Here is a 21,133-nt window from a genome sequence, read left to right as displayed (position 1 = left end):
GGTTCACTTTACAATACACATAAACGCCCCTAGGAAACAGCTGTATCCTGTATTAACACATCTATCTTCAAATTAGCCTTTCCTTAAATAGCCTCCTATTACCTTGGGTAAATACACTCTTAAAAACGAAGTTTATATTCACTCTCAAAGCATCATTAGGAAATTCAACATCTTCAGGGGAAAAAAGCAACTTGACCCAATTGGACAGTGTGAAGAGATAATAAAACTATTCCCAGTCAGCTGAGAATCTGCCGCTAGAGAATCTGACCCGAGTGTGGGCGATTTGACTAACTTCACGTAGATCATTCATGTCAGGATGTTTCTGTTAACAGTGGATAGTTAAGCAAATATTGGTTAACCGGGTCAACAAAGGATAGACCTGATGAGAGCAGGCGCAGACCACTAACAAACACATTAAACATTAGGAACAATAATCTTGGGGGCCTGGGTACATGAACGTGCGGCCACCAAACCCAAACACTAACTAGTTTGGGACGACTACTCAGAACCACCTTGTTTTGGCTTACTTCCAACACATGTTCTCAAAGGAAGCTTTCTCCTTCCTTTATTGTCCCATGTTCTGCACGTCTACAGACCATTTTAGCTGCTAAAGGTCAATTCTTGGTTAACTCCTCCAAGGGTGTCTATCAGCTTTAGCCAGGGTAATAATTGCGTTTTCTAAAATAGCCACGGTTGCTTTTTTTTAAGGCAGCCATCTGATCTCATGGCGACTAGAGGACAACAGAATAGTTAGAAATACAATATTCTCTGTTTTATAATTAACCTTAAATCTTTGCAAATTTGGTAATGCATCTAAATGCACACGACTCAACCAGCTGTGAATGTCCTATAACGAAGTGCCTGTAAGGGGCATGAAACACGTAAGGCTATTAGATATGATTGTTTGAGACATGTAACAATAAACTATATTTATTTTATATAATCTGTACAAGAAATGCTATTGGTTTCTCTACAATTATTGGGATCCAGATTAGTGCCAATCTGAATTTCCTGTGTTAGCTGTTTTCTCCCCTTAGCCGCAGATCTGGGGCATGTTCCCCGACCCATTGCTTTTAGCTGTAAACTTAAGCTGGCCATAGACCGGCGGAGATCGGTTGTTTGGTCGATCGGACAGTTTAGAAAATTTCTGTCGGCTGCGGGTAATATCTCTACATGTATTGCCGATCGTATGATTTTCAGAGGGAGACTGTCACTAGCTTTGTCGGACATAACTATTGTACGATTGCTGTCAGGGGCAGAACATCGGCTGATCTGTTCTTACTACTTCTGAATGGTAAGATCTTTATGGTTAGTGGCAGGTCGGGAGATGGGAAAGTCTGATAATACGCTGATTTGTACGATCGGATCTTTGCGTCTGTGGCCAGCTTTATATAGGTATGGGACCTGTTATTCAGAATGCTTGGGACCTGGGGTTTTCTGGATAAAGAATCTTTCTGTAATTTAGATCTTCATGCCTAAAGTCTACTAGAGAATCATGTAAACATTAAATAAACCAATAGGCTGGTTTTGTTTCCAATAAGGATTAATTATTTCTTAGTTGGGATCAAGTACAAGGTCCTGCTTTATTATTACAGAGAAAAGGGGAATGATTTTTAAAAATTTGGAGTATTTGGATAAAATCGAGTCTATGTGAGACGGCTATTCCATGATTTGGAGCTTTCTGGATAATGGGTTTCCGGATAACAGATCCCATACCATAAAAAAGTGATTTCCACAGCGATCTCTTCTAGTGAAAGGTCTTTTCAATCTGTTTTCTCTAAATAAGATGCTGCAGAAAGTGTTTTTCTATCTCAAACAGCAGGTTGGATAACATTTATGTATCTATGTATCATGTAAACATTAAACCCAATAGGATTATTTAATTATATCTTAGTACGGATCAAGTACAAGGTCCTGTTTTATTATCACAGAGAAAAAGGAAATCGGAAATTTGGAAAAATTTAATAAAATGGACTCTATGGGAGATGGCCTTTCCTTAGTTGGAACTGTCTGGATAACGGGTTTTTGGTTAACCGATCTAATACCTGTGCCTTGCTCCTGCATTTTACTGGCAGTGATCCATATTTGTTTTATTGTTTCAGTTGTGAATGGAGGCATTAAACACATTTTATCTAGTTCTAATCACCACCCTTCAGATGTTTGATTACAGTGTAATAGCAGCATACATACTAACAATATAAGTATTTCATATAAGGAGATTATTGACATATGTTAGTTAGGGATACATTTTCATATATCTCTAAATAAGTCTTTTTTTTTTAATTTCATTCTCACTGCTGATAAGAATACAGGTATGGGAACCTTTATGCACGTTTAAAAGTAAAATAAACCGAAAAGGCTGGTTTTGCTTCCAATAAGGATTATAATCAAGTACAAGGTACTGTTTTTATTACCGAGAAAAAGGGAATGATTTTTTAAAATTTAAAGTATCTGGATAATGGGTTTCCGGAATAACAGATCCCATACCATAAAAAAGTGATTTCCATGACGAACTCTTCTAGTGAAAGGTCTTATCAATTTGTTTTCTCTAAATAAGATGCTGCAGAAATAGTTTTTCTACCTCAATCAGCAGGTTGGATAACATTTATGTATCTGTGTTGGGCCAAGTGACAGAGAAGTTGGCACACTGGAGAGAAAAGTACGAGGCATGCATAAAAAAAGGGAATAGGGGTGTCGGAGAGATGAAATAAAACAGTGGATGGCATGGGATAGAAAAGGTAAAACAAAACATGGATCCAGTGCAGATGGGGGGAAGATACGGTTCTTATGATCCATCATTTTCAGTGAACCGTCGGGGTCCCTAGGCTGAGTTAGCAAACAGGACTAACATGGGGACTTCTGGCTATTTACTGCTGACTGAGGAGGCACAGAGAATTCTGGCATGATGCCTATGGGTCTGTGTGAGCTCTACTGGAACAGTCTATCTTGGAGCAAATCAAAAACCTTTGCAAATTTCATAAACCACGAAGGGAAGAGGTGACATAGACGCGATCTAAATGATTCCCTAATGTGTTCCTTGACCTTGATCTCATTGATAATTCAGTAGGTAGCTAACAAGCCGATTCCATTTACTGTAATATTTAGCAGCTGTAACACTTTTTATTATGGCAAACAGCAAACCCATAATTTCCCACAAGTCCTTATACATAGCATTCATAAGCTTCCAGGTTAAGTAACCCACACTTCTTTTGGTAGCATTTATTAGGCACCTGTGTGAAAGCAAACATTTGATTGGTTGCCCATATCACCCCAAATTAAAATTTCAGAATCTGAAGAGTGGTCAAGAACAGGCTAGGGCCAGTACAGGTAATATTCAAAACCAGACACATACAGGATTGATATATACAGTAATTTGTTATGACATTGCTAGGTTATATGACATTGCTATATAAGTGCCAATCTTTGAGTTTAGCTCTGATGAGACTGAGGGAGGAATCTCTCCAGAGGAATTCAGGGATGGCATTCCATATGTAAGGAAAATCAAGGCACAAAGGTTTTAGATGGGAAACTCTTCCTCATTAACAGACTTATATTGGGCAATGATTCAGTGCAAAGCAGGGGTCTTTCTAGGAAGCCTAATGGCTTATACTGATCAACTGGGGCCAGATTGATGACAGGTGAACCAAGCCATGCCTACTTGCATTTACAAGTATAGCAAAGGGAGTGAACCAGGGCCTTAGCTGTCAGCTCACACAGAACAGTAGTAACTTAGACAGTCCAAAATACCAGGTCCCTGGTTCAACTTGTAATATGAGCTATCTTTCATAAGCCTCTATCCCATCACTTTCTAAAAAGTCATCCAATCCCCTTCTTAAAGCTATCTAATGTATCAGCCTGTACGACTGATTCAGGGAGAGACTTTCATTGTAAAAACCCCTTCCATACATTTAGCCGGAACCTCATTTCTTCTTATCGGAATGGGTGACCTTGCGTCAGCTGGAAGGACCTACTGGCAAATAAAGCATTAGAGAGATTATTATATGTATATATTTATACATAGTTGTATCATTTCTTAAGTGCCTCTTCTATGGTGAAAACAACCCCAACTTGGCCAGTCTTTCCTCATAGCTAAGATTTTCCATACCTTTTACCAGCTTAGTTGCCCTTCTCTGTACCCTCTCTAGTTCAATAATGTCCTGTTTGAGCACTGGAGACCAAAACTGAACGGCATATTCTAGATGGGGCCTTACTAGTGCTTTGTACAGTGGAAGAATAACGCCCTCTTCCCACAAATCTATGCCCCTTTTAATACAGCCTTGTTTACCCTTGATGCTGCTGACAGGGCCGAATTTCACTGGATGGCACCCCTAGGCCATGCGGTCCTAGCTCCCAGCCGTGTGGTCCTAGCACCTAGCCACACTACCTCCCCACGAAGGAGAAGCACGGAGGAGGAGCTGGAGCACTGGGGAGCTGCGTGTTCCCAGTGCCCAGGAAGGCTGCCGGAGCGACATGCTGTCCCTAATACTTTGCTGCCCTAGGCCTGGGCCTTTGTGGCCTCGCCACAAATCCGGGCCTGGCTGCTGACTGGTATTGCTTGCTACAACCAAGTTTATTATCTACAAGGATTTCAAGGTCCTTTTCCATTATGGATTTGCCTAGTACAGTCCCATTAAGGGTATAAGTGGCTTGGATATTCTTACATCCCAGGTGCATGACTTTACATATGTTTCCCCGGTGATTAAGTAATGGCAGCTCTGTTTTCATGAGCGGTGGGAGGAGGTGGGCACATAGGCGTCCCTTGACTTGGTCAGCATTCAGACCCACAAACTACACATTACATGTTACAAGGCTCCTCACATTATTTATCTAAGAAACTAATTATAAAAGGTTAGTAGAAAGACAAGACATGACCAGTAACCTCAAATAAGTTGAATGAAGCACAAGCTAGGGGTTTTCTAGGAAGTGCCCTCCTTATACCCACAGCCCACTCCGGAGGCAGCGCAGCATTCATATTATCTAATTGCACTCTATTCTAAGAATACACAGAGCTGCACTGTAGGATGCAACCTGTAAATAAGGAAGATCAGCTAGCTATCCCCTACAAAACCTGTGTGTATTTTAAAACTGAGAAGGGTTTAGAATTCAAAGCAACTCTGAAATTAGCAACAATCATTTTAATTCTATTGATGCCAAAAGAATAATGTGCCTTCTTCTACGGAAGTAGTTGGATTTAATTCATTGACCGCCAAACCAAAAAGTTTCCTTTTGTAGTCATTTCTAAACTCATTGTCAAAAGTAAGGTTGTTTCCATTGCTGCGTTTCCCAGAGTATCCATGTGAGTTTTCTTGTCTGGGGTATTTTATTTCTCAGGGTTCTATTAAATTTCTGCTGTATCAACAGAAAGAATGTCCACTACCAGTGCTCCTGTGTGATGTCACTGTGCTCTCAGCCCCTATATAAACTGCGGAAAGGTTTAGAAAGCCTCTGAGTTTCATATCAATGAGACTGAAGATAAAGTATTGCATTTCATTGCTTTACCAGAGCCTCTACCAGCACAAAGAGATGATCAAGAACAAGCAGCAGACTAGGCTAGGACTGGCACTAGCTTTTCTTGCCAGTTTAAATGTTATCTATGCCTTCCCCAACTCTTCTCCAGTAATCAATGCAGGCTGGGGGGTCTCTGACAGATTGATGCACCTATATACGGCCAGTGACTGGAACAGCTTCCACCTACAGATCAACCACGATGGAAGTGTTGATGGAACCCCTACTCAAACCATTTACAGTAAGTGAAATAACCACTTAATGGAGTTTAATGATAATTAATGATAATATGAAGGCACAAGGTCTTAGCTCAAGTGCTTTTAAACAGGTCAGATATTATGGGGGCTTTAATATAATGGATGAATTATTAAAGGGCTATTATTCAGGTCTCAGGTCACATTGTCCTAGCTTTCTGTGGTCATTTCTATGGTCACCTAATGCAACTAGATCACCATTGAGAACCTTGCCTGCTCAAAATACACCCAACATAGTGTTCTTCTGTTCGTGTGATTGTCATTGGAGGCTTGTTTTCTAAAACTGAACAGCTAAACAGCACCATGTATGCTGTAGTTATGTTCCAGTATAATACCAGCAATAATGTTCTCCTTATAATAGCAAGCTGTGTCGTGCTGGCAGGAAGAATTCACATTCTCGCATATGTAAATAAGTTTGGGTGAGCTGGCAGGTGTTTATATAGGATTTACCTCCCCTTTAGAGAAAGAGAAATTTAGTATTTGTTTATTAAACCTTCTAAAATGTAAAAAAAATAGATAGAAAATACTGAATGCATTTTACACACACAGTTTAAAAACAGTTTAAATGACCAGAAATGGTCAACAACTTAGTTAACAATTTCTGCAAAACTGACTATTAATATTTGTTTTCATGTAACAGGTGCAATAATGATCAAATCCGAGTCCGCTGGGCACGTGATTATAACGGGCGTTAAAACAAATCAGTACTTGTGCATGGACAGAAGTGGGAACGTTTTCGGATATGTGAGTATTTCCAAGGAAAAAATACCAATTAAATAGGGTTGATTTTTCATGAACTTGGTCAGTCGTGGGGCAATGCCTCACTGGATGATCTAATAAAACTGCCTTTTGATGGCCATTATACAGTCATATGAAAAAGTTTGGGAGCCCCTCTTAATTCTTTGATGTTTTGTTTATAATTGGCTGAGTTTTCAAAGTAGCAACTTCCTTTTAATACATAACATGTAGAATTTCAGCAGTGACATAAAGTTTATTGGATAAACAGAAAATATGCAATATGCATCTTAACAAAATTGGACAGGTGCATATATTTGGCCACCCCAACAGAGATATTACATCAATAATTAGTTGAGCCTCCTTTTGCAAATGTAACAGCCTCTAGACACCTCCTGTAGACTTTGATAAGTGTCTGGATTCTGGATGGCGGTATTTTTGAACATTCATCCATATAAAATCTCTCCAGTTCAGTTAAATTTGATGACTGCTGAGCATGGACAGCCTGCTTCAAATCATCCCATAGATTTTCTATGATATTCAAGTCAGGGGACTGTGAAGGCCATTCCAAAAAATTGCTGATGCTTGAACATTATCCTGAAGAATTTGTTTATATTGGGTTGAATTCATCCGACCCTTGACTTTAACAATGGCCCCAGTCCCAGAACTAGCCACACAGCCCCACAGCATGATGGAACCTCCACCAAATATGACGGTAGGTAGCAGGTGTTTTTCTTGGAATGCGGTGTTCTTCTTCTGCCATGCAAAGCCCTTTTTGTTATGACCAATTAACTAAATTTTTGTCTCATCAGTTCAAAGCACTTTGTTCCAAAATGAATGTTTGGCTTGTCTAAATGAGCTTTTGCATACAACAAGCGACTCTGTATGTGGCTTGAGTGCAGAAAGGGCTTCTTTCTCATCACCCTGCCATACAGATGTTCTTTGTGCAAATTGTGATGCATTGTAGAATGATGTACAGATACACCATCTGCAGAAAGATGTTCTTGCAGGTCTTTGGAGGTGACCTTTGGGTTGTCTATAACCATTTTCACAATCCTCCACATATGCCGCTCCTGTATTTTTCTTGGCCTGCCAGACCTGGGTTTTACAGCAACTGTATCAGTAAAGAAGGTTAGCCAAACAACACAGGTCAGTGTAGCGGGGATCTCCCCTGCACGTTTATTTCGTCAAATGATGTAACGTTTCGGGGGCGTGCCCCTTCATCAGACACATGTCTGATGAAGGGGCACGCCCCCGAAACGTTACATCATTTGACAAAATAAACGTGCTGGGGAGATCCCCGCTACACTGACCTGTGTTGTTTGGCTAACCTTCTTTACTGATATCGTTGGGAGAGGCGCCGACCCCTCCAGCCAGCACCGGGCAACTATCCTCAGGAGAGACTCAGGGGAAATTAGGTATTTGTGTTGCTGCTTTTACAGCAACTGTGCCTGTGGCCTTCCATTTCCTGATTACATACTTACAGTTGAAACTGACAGTTTAAACCTCTGAGATAGCTTTTTGTAAACTTCCCCTAAACCATGAAACTGAACAATCTTTGTTTTTAGATCTTTTGAGATTTGCTTTGAGGATCCCATGCTGTCACTCTTCAGAGGAGAGTCAAACAGAAGCACAACTTGCAATTGGCCACCTTAAATACATTTTCTCATGATTGGACACACCTGCCTATGAAGTTTAAGGCTTAACGAGCTAATCCAACCAATTTGGTGTTGCCAGTAATCAGTATTAAGCAGTTACATGCATTCAAATTAGCAAAATTACAAGGGTACCCAAATTTTTGTACATTTGTTTTTCACATTTGATTTAATTTTATACAACTGAATACTGCTTCACTAAAAATCTTTGTTCAGAAAACACCCCAGTACTGTTCCTGGGAAATGAAAGACATACCACTGTTATCTTTTTTTGTTGAAAGTGGAGTAAATTATTAGGTAGGCTGAGAGGGGTTCCCAAACTTTTTCAGATGACTTTATATTATGATGTTAGAGCCATTCTAAATCATCCAAACTGCCCAATAGTAACAGTCTCTGTTGGGCCTGGGGAATTTGAGATTAATTTGTCATAGATGAAGTGTGTTATATTAGTACAAATGGCAAGTACCAGAAAATGACCATAACCATATTGGCTCTTTTATTCATTGACAACCCAGCATTCTGTAGCATTTCAGGATTTTAAGTTCCTCCATCTACAGTACAGAAAAACAGAAGTTCATTATGGAGGTGGACAAACAAATCAACAAACATCTGAAATATGAAATATGAATCCTAATTTGGATCAAAATCCAAAATATACCCAGAACATTCAGTTGTCATGTGATTTAAAGTCATGGGATTAGTAAGGTTCAGGTTCAATTCAGTCAGAACTACTTGTTACTGTGTTATTGCATATAACTGGGATGATTCAACCAAAAGAGGTATTTTTCTTGCTGAAATTCCGCTGTGTCTGCCTGCACCAGAGTGGAAACTTTACTTCAGAAGATTATTAAATAGCAGCAGAAGATTAGCGGGAGAGCAAATTCTTGGCCTGTGTTTCTCTGTCTTAGGCTACCGACACACAGATGTGGATCTTGGCCTAGGGAGCCCTCCCTTCTGCTGCTCTGCTGCATCCGGAAAAATAGTCTCCACAGGCAGACACATAAAAAAAATGTATGTAATGTAACAGTTTGTATTACACAGCATATTTCCGCCACGTCTGCCTGCACCCAAGAAAAGACTATGCTTTCGGGTGCAGGCACATCAACCAGAACAGCAGCAGCAGAGAAGCAGATTCTCGCCCTGCATTTCTCTACAGGCCAAGATCCACCTAGTGTGTTCCTAGCCTAAGTGAGGTTAGCCTATGATTAAGGGGTGTTCCCAAAATGCGATAGGCGTTCTATGCACTCCATCTACCTAATTTTTAAATGATTCAATAAATAGTATTTTTTACTTCAAAAGGCGGTATGCCATTTCATCCATTTTTTCAAGTTTCGTATTGCTGCAGTTGAGGAGCCCTGCATGATTTTTGACAAACCTCTACCTCCCTTCGGAGCACTTTGGGAGGGGAATGTGGGTGAGTCTGTGCCCTGCTACTGTAATTGAGGTTAGCACCTCAACCCTAATGGTGCCTTTGCTGATTTGGCAAACAGCTTTTCCACACAAGCATCTTGAAAACATGAGGTTCACCTTGTTCTAGTTTAAGATGTTGCCTGTAGGTGCAGGCCTCTAGGTGGTCATCCCTAGATCCAGGACTATCTGGTTTGGACCCTTCACAGAGGTAATAGAGAAAAGCAGGAGGCTGCAATTGTGTCAGGAATCAGGATGGGAAGGTAGAATTACTGAATGACCCCTGTGTAGCAGATTTTAGAAACCATATATATCCTCTAAGGTGTTAAACTAGTAGATAATGAATGTTTTATTCTGGGTTTCTAGCACGACTTCAACCATGATGACTGCGTTTTTAAGCACGAGACTCTGGAAAACAACTTTGACGTTTACCATTCTCCAAAACACAACTATGTGATCAGCCTCAAGGAGCCCAAGCATCGTTTCCACCCCGGTATGGACCTACCTCCTTACTCCCAATTCCTGTCCTTGAAGAATGAAATCCCCATAACCAGATTTAATGCGCCAGAGCCTGAAATGAGAATACCTGAAAGCAACTTTGCTGACCCCAATGACATCATAAAGAACCTAAGGAACTGGGACTTTTCACAGTCTATTCATAACCCTTTTCAGGATGTCTGGTTGCCATTCCCCAGTGGTTCTTTACCAGTCATTAGAGCTCCTTTGCCAATAATTCATAACAATGTCATTAATACAGATGACCCAGAAGAAATTGTGAAAATGAAAACATACAGATATTTTAAGAGGTAGTCATGTCAATGTAACAAACGGAGTCACAATGAATTAGAGTCTGGATTTAGCTTTTTATATGACTTCATCAGGACTCACAGTCCAAGGAAACAATGCATATAGAAATTTCATGTAGGCATGTATCATGTATCATGCATTTTTAGCACTTTATATGCAGAGAAAAACTTAATGCACTGGAAGGATAGAAAATCATAACAATCATATCTTGTAAGAGTGGACCAAGTATTTTTGATGCCCAAGGCAATGCTATTTGGCCCTGGCGCCCTAAATGCTTGCTCCTAAACCATTGTCTTATATCCCCCTGGTGGTTGGTCTACAAGACACCAACTCTTCACCTGCTACCCACTCCAACTTACTGCACTGGAGGCACATGCCTCTGCTGCCGACTCCTAGTTCCTGCCCTGGATTTTGTCTATATCTGCCATTTTTTTGGCCAAACCCAGTGCACCCAAACCATGCAACTACACTGATCTAATCACCCAATCCATTTTGCATTGCAGCAGGCCACTATTTTTGACCCCAGACATAAGCCAATTTGATGCAGGTCTATCTATACATTTTAAAAGTGGAGGTTCAGCAGCAGATAGCAAATGAAAATAAAGGGTAGTATATCAGAAGGATTGGTGACCAAGGGCAAGGGTCATAATATTACTTCACTCGAATCCTGGATATACCAGTGTTTATTATTCTTAGAAATGTCAGTACGTCATATTACTTGAAAGCTGGTTTCGATTGTAGTTGGTATTTGGGCTACTTGTCACAGTCACATTATTAAAGGGATTCTGTCATGATTTTTATGGTGCAGTTTTTATTTCTAAATTACACTGTTTACTTCACTACCATATAAAATTGTATTCCTGGACAAATACGTGTGTTTTTTAAGTTGTAATATTGGTGTGTATCTCAGGTCATTTTGCCTGTGCTTTCAGAAAGAGCCAGCAATTCATGATGGAACTGCTTTCAGATTAAGCTATTGTTTCTCCTACTCATTGTTACTGGATGAGTCACAGTGGGATTTTTACTATTGAGTGCTGTTCTCACATGTACCAGGAAGTTGTTATCTTGTTTCAGGGAGCTGTTATCTGGTTGCCTTCCCATTGTTCTGTTAATAGACTGCAGGGGGGAAAGGGAGGTTGTGACATCACTCCAACTTGTAGCACAGCAGTAAAAAGTGACTGAAGCTTGTTAGATGACCAAGGACACCTGGGAAACTAACAACATGTCTAGCCGGATGTCAGATTTCAAAATTTAAATATAAAAAAATCAGTTTGCTCTTTTGAAAAATGGATTTCAGTGCAGAAGTCCGCTGGAGCAGCACTATTAACTGAGGTGTTTTGAAAAAAAAACATGTTTTCAAGTGACAGTATCCCTTTAACATGCAATAATAAAATAATGAAGCCAGACATTTAGTTACACTAGAACATATGATATTTTCAGTTGTCCCCAACCTTTTTCACCAGTGAGCCACATTCAATTGTAAAAAGAGTTGGAGAGGAACACAAGCATGATAAAGGTTCATGTAGATGCCAAATAAGGGTTATGGTTGGCTATCGGGTAGTCCCTATGTACACTGGCTGTCTGAAGGAAGCTTTATTTGGCAGTATACCTGGTTTTTATGCAACCAAAACTTGCCTCCAAGCCTGGAATTCAAAAATAAGCACCTGCTTTGAGGCAACTGAAGGCTTTTTATGCCCTGTTTCTAACTTGGTTGAGCAAGGATAGACTTAATTTGCACTGACCAAATACAAAAAAGCTGAACCTTAATTTCTCCTAATAAGCAACAGATAAAGTTAAAGATTTTGCTGAACAAAATAACTTACCTTTATGTACTTTAGTTTCATTTTTTTTTAAAACAAGCTTTAATCATGTTGTTTTATTTTCTCTGTCACTAGAGGTTCAGATTCCCTATCTTCAGACCATTTTAAAGTTCAGGGGTTGTATGTGCTATGCCTCTTCTTTACACATATTTACAACCACAAGTGCAGTGGGCAAAGTTCAATCTTGAAGACAAATCTCCATATTTTTTACCCATAATGCAACGTTTGCTCTTAATTCCAGTGTAATTGTGGCAATGGCCTCCACCACAATTTGAATATTATTTTCCCCCTCGTCTGCTAGTCACTTCAGGAAGACATCACTCAGAATTGCCCCATGTGTCAATGCACTAAAGTTTTTCTTATGACTTTCCACAAGTTACATATAATATAAATGATATATTATCCCTCTAACATAAGTCAGTATTGGGTCCATTCATGAAATTCTACAGGCATAGTATTAGCAGAACTAACTCTAAGCATGGGCTAAGCATAGTCCTGTATTCTCTTGTACTAAGCACAATCCAGCAGGGTAGGAACAGTTTCAACAGTTAAAAATTGGAAATAGGGTGGCCAAAATTCTGTCCACACCTTCTTTGTAGCCATACCTCCAATTTAAAAAAAACACCCTTAAAGGGAAACTCCGGCTTCCAAACCAAAATTTGATAGAGAGGCCCACATAACACAGAAACCCCTAATATCACAGTTACCTGTTTCTTCAAAAAGTATGAATAAATGCCATTTTCTATGCTGAAATCCAGCTGTTTAAAAATTATTTTCTTTTTGCATCATTTGAAGTTCTGGCAGGGAAAGAGGGACTAAACACTGATTTTACAAATTGAGGGACTAAACACTGATTTTACAAATTGTAACAACTCCACAGCTTACAGACAGCATGCAGGAACTACATAACCCACAATGCATTGCATTGTGATGTTCTGTTCTTTATTGATCAGCAGGAGAGCAGGGGGCTAGACTTAGGGAATTGTTCCAAACCATTAAAAATCATGAAAAATCTGCATATTTTTTAACTGATGTAGTTTGCAAAGTTGCTTGAAATTATGTTTACTTTTCAAAAGGCTTAAGTAATTTTTTTGTGGAGTTCCCCTTTAACATGGTCTGAACGGCAGTATCAGAAGCTTTTTAGGTGCACCAGCATTTCATGACAGACACTGTATGCAAGGTATAAGGTGAGGACTGTGTCGGCAGTTTATCAAGGATGGCAAAAAGCCACTTCTGGCAACTTTAAGAGCCAGACTTTTTTTAATATTGGAAATTTCACTCTTCTCGTGCAGGAACCGCACTTTATACATACCTCCCAACTGTCCCTTTTTCGGAGGGACAGTCCCTCTTTTGACAGCTCAACCCGCAGTCCCTCATTTGTACTGGAAAGTCCCTCTTCTCTCTGCACTGAACAGCCAGAAAAAGAAATAAAGTTTCTCACTTAATTGGCTTTTAGCAGAGAGCCCAGAACAGCTAACAGGTGCAAATAAGATACTTTGTAACAATTTTGAGACGCAAAAACACAGTTTAGATAAGGAAAAATATTTTCAAACTTTCATAACCTGACAAATTTTGTAAAACAAACATGGTAATTAGGGGGTGTGTCCATAGAAAGGGGTGTGGTCAAAAATTGCTGCGCTACATGCCTCTTTTTACTTCCAAAATGTTGGGAGGTATGCTTTATAAAATGAGTGGGATGGAGGCTGAGGGCAGCAGAATCCCCTAGAAGGGCAAAAGCTGTGCAAGTGTGATGTCATTGTATCTGTGACAAGCTGGTTTGGAGAGCAGGACATGGAACCATGGGTTGCGTCCTGCAAATCAGGATAAGTGTCAGATTGGGGTGTCTGGGGACCAACGGGGAGCTGACACTTCGAGGGCCCATCACCCCGCCATAGAGGCCCCCATATTCCCAGGGTTGGACTGGGCTGACAGGTCAATGGGAGAAAAAAGCTCTTTTGGGCCCCGTTGGTCCAGACCCTCTCCTTACCTCTCTTTCTGACCAAGGTCGTGGGGTCCACCGGTTTTCTCCTGGTGCTCCACTGGCCCAGTCTGACAGTGATCAGGACTGTATATATGGTTGGGTCATACGTTTTAAAGGGGAAGAAATCCTACATCCTTTTACAACATCTTGCACAAAGAGATAGTCCATAATAGCCCAAGCCAATATATTTTAAACAGACTACAAGAAGATGTTTCTGTAGTGAATTACTGGAATGCGTCAAGAGAAGCCTTCTCCCAGTGGAAAAATAAGCAACACATTGTGTACACACACAGGGGGCTGTTAATATGACCATTATTAGTACAGATTAAGGAGTAAATTAAATCAATTTATTGTGCTAATACCAGTAGTACCGATACAAGACTGGAGCATGGGATTGATAGGGAGGTATGGGTGTAATCCTACTTAGGAAATTCAAAGCATATAAGGCCACATGGTTGATTGAGCAGCAGGGCCTACTTACAACTGGCCTCACCCAGTGCTGATTCTGGGGCTGCTGGGGCTAGTGTAGAGTGAGATATTGTGCCAAATTTCCACCTGTGCCTCCCCAGGTAACTGGCCACTGGTAATGTCCACGACATGAGCTACCTGCCATTTTAATGCCCCCCCCCATTTATTCCTGATTGAAGCTGTGAAGTGATCAGCCAGTGATGATTTCCCAGTAGTCTTAGAGCAGTTTATAGTAAATGGGAACATTTCTTTGTACAGAGAGTTTCCTGTGCACTATTACCATTCAGGCTTAGGTTTTCCTTTGAACACACAATCCTAAAATGAATCATCTATATATATTGAATAATTAGTACTGATCACCAGCAAAAGATAACTTCATGGAGTGTATGTCGTTGCTGCAACCCGGGGCATGTTTCCCCTGGTGGCCACATGGAGTTGTATCAATTGCAGACATGGCTGTACTTTTTACAAATATAATAAAATCATTTACAAAGCCAGTTTTTTAATACGTATCTTTATTTTTGGTAGTTGGGTGCTCAGGAGGGATGGGGCTTTCAGAATGATTTATCATGCACATTAAAAATGGCTACAAAATATTATCTGAATCATAAAATTCATCTGTATATTTTATTATATTCGACAAAGCCTTGGAGTCACCTATCAGTCTCTAAAACAGCTCTGCCCTCTAGTGGTTAAGCTGTTCGGTTGCTTTACTAAGCAGTGATTCTAAGTGCACGTGCACATTATCTATTTATATAATATACTCATATGTAGAAAAAAGCTTTAAGTTTGCCCAGGATCAGTGACCTATAAGATGGCTGCTTTTAAACAGGTGTCCAGTAAATGCTTTCTGCTGATTGGTTGCTGGCATTTTCCCCATGGTCTATACGATAGCGCCACATATATTCTGCATAATGTATATTGTATGTGTTAAAAGGACAGTGATGCTGTGCTAACACTGACAATGAATAAGGCAACTTGAGTTACTGTTTCAGATGTTTTAATGTAGGCTAATTACTATAGGGGTATTTATGGGTGCTAAGGTATTAACAGGCTAGAGATTCTCATATATTACATTTGTGACCATTTCTACCAGTTTTCCATTGCACTTACATGATGGATATTCTGGCAGTGCTTGGTCACTAAGGGCAGGGTGCAAAGTTAAAAATACAAAGTGGCATTTAAAAAATAAATGTCACCCTGTCCATTACTTTGAAGAATTCCAGCTGGTTCCAAAAGAGGCCACAGATATTTGTGTTTGCACCACTGCTTGTGGCATATTTAAGACAGGGGAGGCAGAACGGCAAGTGCTTAGGGTGCAATGGTTGTGGGGTGACACTTGCAACATATTTCGACTTTTGGCCCCAACAAGACATCCAGGTAAGGTTGGTGTCAAGTTGGTGGGTGGAGTGAGATGGGAAAAGTGGTGATTGGAAGATGACGAGCAGGTTGGAAGTGATGGTGACTGCCAACCTTGGGAGCCAGTGCAAGGGCTTTTTCAATGAACAAAAATGGGTACACTTTTGTGCCCCTCAGTTCTCTTTGCACTTGCTTTTTCTTCATTTAAAGCTTGCTCTACTAAGGAGAAGGAGGAGGAGGAGGTGCAATGGAAAAGTTACATGGAAAGTTTATATCCCATTTAAACTGAGAAAAGACAGAGTGGGTCCAGTTATTCCATCTGCCAGTTATGTACCTACTGTTTTTTTTATGATTGATCAAGATTCCCGTTACTAATCAGAGTTTCCTACTGACATAGTATATCCACCTACCTATCATCCCTCAATATAGAAGGAAAGAAAAAATAGCCAGAATGTTCAAATTGAAATCAAAACATTAAAAAAGGTTAATTCTAAAAAAAAAATAAAAAAAAAATGGTTGCCCACATTAGAGGCAATATGTTTTACAGAAGGATGTTATTCTGACCACTGGATTGCCCTTATGTAGGTTGGCTTATGTAATTTACTTAAGTGTAGGGGTTTTTTTCTGCTTAAGAAATTTCCTTAGGTCATTAGGACCTGAATTCCCTTAAATAACTGGGAATGACCGAAAAGGATATCCAGCACAAAGTTTTCCTGTGTGTGATGTCACCGGCTCAATGGCCTTTATATAAACTGCTAAAAAGTTAGGAAGCCACTGAGTTTCAGATCCCTGAGACAGAGCTGAGGGAATTGAAGGAGGGGGGCAGCATCCTTTTAAAGACAGAGACAGACTCAGGACCAGACGAAGGATGGAGCTAAGTTTGATGCTTTTTGCTCTCATTTGTTTAGAAGGTAGCAAATCTCTACCTGTATCTTCTCCTGTACTCTCTGCCAGCTGGGGCAAAACCGACAGACTGATACACCTGTACACAGCTACAGAATGGAACAGCTTCCACCTACAGATCAATTATGACGGACGAGTGGATGGGACCCCTCGCCAAACTGTTTATAGTAAGTGAACTTTTATTAAAAAGCAACTTTTTTTGTAATAAATACAGTTATAAGGCAAATGAGCGTTTATTCATTCAGACTAGGGCCTTATTGATTAACAATCCAGTAATTCCATCATCTGAAAAATATTTAATTTATGTTTATAGGTTATGTATTTGTATTTATGTATAGGTTATATGTTTTTGCCCAGATTTTGTATGTATTTTGGCAGATATGCTCCTGTTTTATATGATGACATTTTTTTGCTATAGGTGTTTAGAGAGCTATGAATGACATTGTATAGATTATAAAGCTTTTAACAATTTGTTGCAGTTAAACATTGGGCAGTCAGTCTGTTATCTGCCATAATACTGTGGGCTCTGTAATATGAGTGGCAGCCTCCATAAGAGCACCTTATTACATAGTAAGTGAGGTTGAAAAAAGACATGTCCATCAAGTTCAACCTTTTAAGTGCATTAAATAGAGGGGAAATCACATTCCACTTCAATTCTGCACTAAGCGTGGATTAGTGAAATTGCTGTGCCCCATTTAGACTTTATATATGTGACCAACAGAGAGGAGCACACCACATAACCCATTTGATGCCTGGGCACTAGTAAAAAAAAAAAACAGTACAAAAGTATAGCACTGCAAAAGTTGTTTCATAAAGACCTGTGAAATGCTGTTGTTTTGGACTTGTTTCTTGCATATGTGTGCAAATACATATATATATATATATATGTGCATAAATATATTTTATGTTTTCACCTTTATTCACTTAAGACCTGTGAGTGTGACCTACCTTTTATTTCATATATATATATTTATTTAGTAAAAGCCAGTGCTCACTTTAACATAAGGTCCTATTGTGGATCGAAAGGTTTGACACAAGTGGTATGTGAAATAAAGAAATTTTGTTGTTGTAAAGGGGTTGTTTGCCTTTAAATTAACTTTTACTATGATTTAGAGAGTGATATTCTGAGACAAATTATTATTTGTGTTTTTTGAGTTATTTAGCTTTCAATTCAGCAGCTCTCCAGTTTGCAATTTCAGCAGTCCATTTGTTAGGGTCCAAAGTACTGGACTCTAGCAACCAGAGACTGGAAAATGAATAGGAGAGAGAAAGTAATAAAAAGTAGCAGTAACATAAAGGGGCTGATTCACTATGGGTCGAATATCGAGGGTTAATTAACCCTCGATATTCGACTAGGAATTGAAATCCTTCGACTTCGAATATCGAAGTCGAAGGATTTAGCGCAAATGCTACGATCGTACGATTATTCCTTCGATCGAACGATTAAATCCTTCGAATCGAACGATTCGAAGGATTTAAATCCAACAATCGAAGGAATATCCTTCGATCAAAAAAAGTTAGGCAAGCCTATGGGGACCTTCCCCATAGGCTAACATTGACTTCGGTAGCTTTCAGCTGCCGAAGTAGGTGGTCAAAGTTTTTTTTAAAGAGACAGTACTTCGACTATCGAATGGTCGAATAGTCGAACGATTTTTAGTTCGAATCCTTCGATTCGTAGTCGTAGTCGTAGTCGAAGGTCGAAGTAGCCCATTCGATGGTCGAAGTAGCCCAAAAAATACTTCGAAATTCGAAAAATTTTTACTTCGAATCCTTCACTCGAATTTAGTGAATCGGCCCCTAAATGTGTAGCCTTACACAGCATTTGTTTTTATATATTGTCAGGACCCACATTTAAAATCTGGAAACAATAAGAAGAAGGATAATATTTCAAAAACTATAAAAAGAAAAAATTAACAGACTAAAAGTTAACGTAAAGGTGAACCACCCCAGAGTTCCGAACCTTCACCCTTGTGGAACTCCGTATATTTTACAATAGGGCTTAGTTCTTTCACAATAGATAGGTGAAAGATGATAGATAGATAGATAGATAGATAGATAATATTTGTATAATAGTGTCACAATTTCAATTTATTGTCATTTGAAAGAAAGGTGTCATGTCAGTGACATGACACCTTTATTTGGGCACTGGTAAAGAGGTGGTTGACCTTTAAGTTAACTTTTAGTGTGTCATAGAATGGACAATTCTAAACAGCTTTTCAATTGGTCTTTGTTTTTTAAAAAATTTTTTTCATTATTTGCCTTCTTCTTCTGACTTCCAGCTTCCAAAAGGGGGGGTCACTGACCCCATCTAAAAAACAAATGCTCTGTAAGGCTACACATGTATTGCTACTTTTTATTACTCATCTTTCTATTCAGGCCTCTCCTATTCATATTTCAGTCTCTTATTCAAATCAATGCATGGTTACTAGGGTAAAGTGGACCCTAGCAACCAGTTGCTGAAACTGGAGAGCTGCTGAATAAAAAGCTAAATAACCCCAAAACAACAAATAATAAAAATAAAAGCAAATTGCAAACTGTCTCAGAGCATCACTCTCTACATCATACTAAAAGTTAATTTAAAGATGAATTATCCATCTGGGCTGTACTAAATAACATCAATTTACTCATGCAGGCGCAGTGACAATTAAATCGGAAGAAGCCGGCTACGTGGTCATAGCGGGAGTTAAAACTGGACACTACCTGTGCATGGATAAATACGGAAATATATTTGGATCTGTAAGTATTGAGGAATCTCTGGTTTGAAGATAATCCACACAAATGTAATTAATACAATATAGAAAATTGGACAAATAGAAAATGCATACAGGAGACTTTAGTAATAAGGTCACAATATGGTAATGTAATAAAACCCATAGCAACCTCTAGGACGTAGCATTTACTGGTCCGCATAGAAAACTTCCTCACACACAGGTGCTGTTCAACCGTTTTCATATAATCAGCTATTGGGCCAGATTGAAATAAAATTATGTATCAAGGAGGTTAATGGAGTTCTAGAGAGCCGTAAAATTACATCTGGTGCAGTGCTGCTTTAAGAATCTAAATGCATTGTTTCGAGACTAAAGCTAAATCATACTTTAAGACTCTATGTTATGGTGGGAGAAGTAGCCCAGCAAAATGTGCATGGAAAAACTGCTATCGGATATATATGGGCATTTTAGAATTGGGAGGTGACTGCCTAGCAACTAACACATGATTCCTATCTTCTCCAGCACTACTTTAGTCAGGACAACTGCGTATTCAAGCACGAAACACTAGAAAATAAGCATGACGTCTACTACTCTCCAGAACACGGCTTCTTACTCAGCCTGAAGAAACCCAAGCTCCGCTTTCAGCCAGACATGGCCCTGCCACCATATTCTCAGTTCTTGTCCATGGAGAACAAAATCCCCATAATCCGTTTCAACACCCCAGAACCAGTCAGGCACACCAGGAGTGTGGATGACTTCTCTGACCCAAATCGGATCATCACCCCCAGGAAGACCGGTTGGGATTATGCAGCTCCAAATCATAACCCTTTCCAAGATGTCTGGTTACCACACCCTAAAGGCCCTGTAAGAATTAACCATAATGATATGGTAGACCCCGACGATCCAGATGGCATTGTTAAATTTAAAGGACAACGCCACTTTAAGAGGTAGCCATGAAAAGCTAGACTCGGATCACTAGACTTGATATCTGGTTACAAATCGCTTAAAGCTTAAATACGGTTCGTAGGCTGCAGTCAATGATATTACAATAATCCAAAGCCAGGAATTTATTCAAACAGCAAATTATTTTTGTCGGAAAGCGATATCTGTTTGAGGTCGATTTTTTACACCTTGTATATTGTTCGTTGAAATATACTTGCTATTAAGAGGACCAAAATGTGATTTAAAGGGTCATTTCACCTTTAAATTAACTTTTAGCATGACATAGACAGCGGTATCCTTAAAAAAAAAGTGCAACTGTTCTAAATTATTTAACATTTTGTTTTACACCTCTCCAGGAGCATGGCATTTAATCTGGTTGCTAGGAGCCCCCTTTCTTTAACAAACAGGCAGTGTTTTGAATGGCAAGCTGCAAGATAAATAGGAGAGGGTGTTAATAAACAGATAAATAATAAAAAGAAAATACAGCCTCATAATGAACGTACAATTTTAATTCTAGTAGACGCGGTAAAGAAAGGAAGTCGTTTAGAAACACAAAAGAAAAGCCCAAGGGCACACAGGGCTTATTTAT

The 21,133-nt window shown here is 39.5% G+C and overlaps 2 protein-coding genes across 2 annotated transcripts; both read left to right on the top strand.

Annotated features, from left to right (window-relative positions):
• Positions 1 to 5,336: 5,336 nt before the first annotated feature.
• On the top strand, positions 5,337 to 10,740 carry fgf23.2.L (fibroblast growth factor 23, gene 2 L homeolog). Its single transcript, XM_018251338.2, has 3 exons — positions 5,337 to 5,746; positions 6,400 to 6,503; positions 9,923 to 10,740. The coding sequence occupies exons 1-3, from the start codon at positions 5,461 to 5,463 to the stop codon at positions 10,364 to 10,366; spliced, it is 834 nt and encodes a 277-aa protein (XP_018106827.1). The 5' UTR covers positions 5,337 to 5,460; the 3' UTR covers positions 10,367 to 10,740.
• A 6,045-nt stretch (positions 10,741 to 16,785) lies between these two features.
• Positions 16,786 to 20,651, top strand: fgf23.1.L (fibroblast growth factor 23, gene 1 L homeolog). The gene is made up of 3 exons (XM_018251687.2): positions 16,786 to 17,061; positions 19,527 to 19,630; positions 20,125 to 20,651. The coding sequence occupies exons 1-3, from the start codon at positions 16,860 to 16,862 to the stop codon at positions 20,551 to 20,553; spliced, it is 735 nt and encodes a 244-aa protein (XP_018107176.1). The 5' UTR covers positions 16,786 to 16,859; the 3' UTR covers positions 20,554 to 20,651.
• Positions 20,652 to 21,133: the final 482 nt, after the last annotated feature.

Source organism: Xenopus laevis, chromosome 3L (genome assembly GCF_017654675.1).
Source record: "Xenopus laevis strain J_2021 chromosome 3L, Xenopus_laevis_v10.1, whole genome shotgun sequence".
Lineage (NCBI taxonomy): Eukaryota > Metazoa > Chordata > Amphibia > Anura > Pipidae > Xenopus > Xenopus laevis.
Note: the sequence above shows the minus strand (reverse complement) of the source record. Positions and strands in the feature narration are given on the sequence as shown.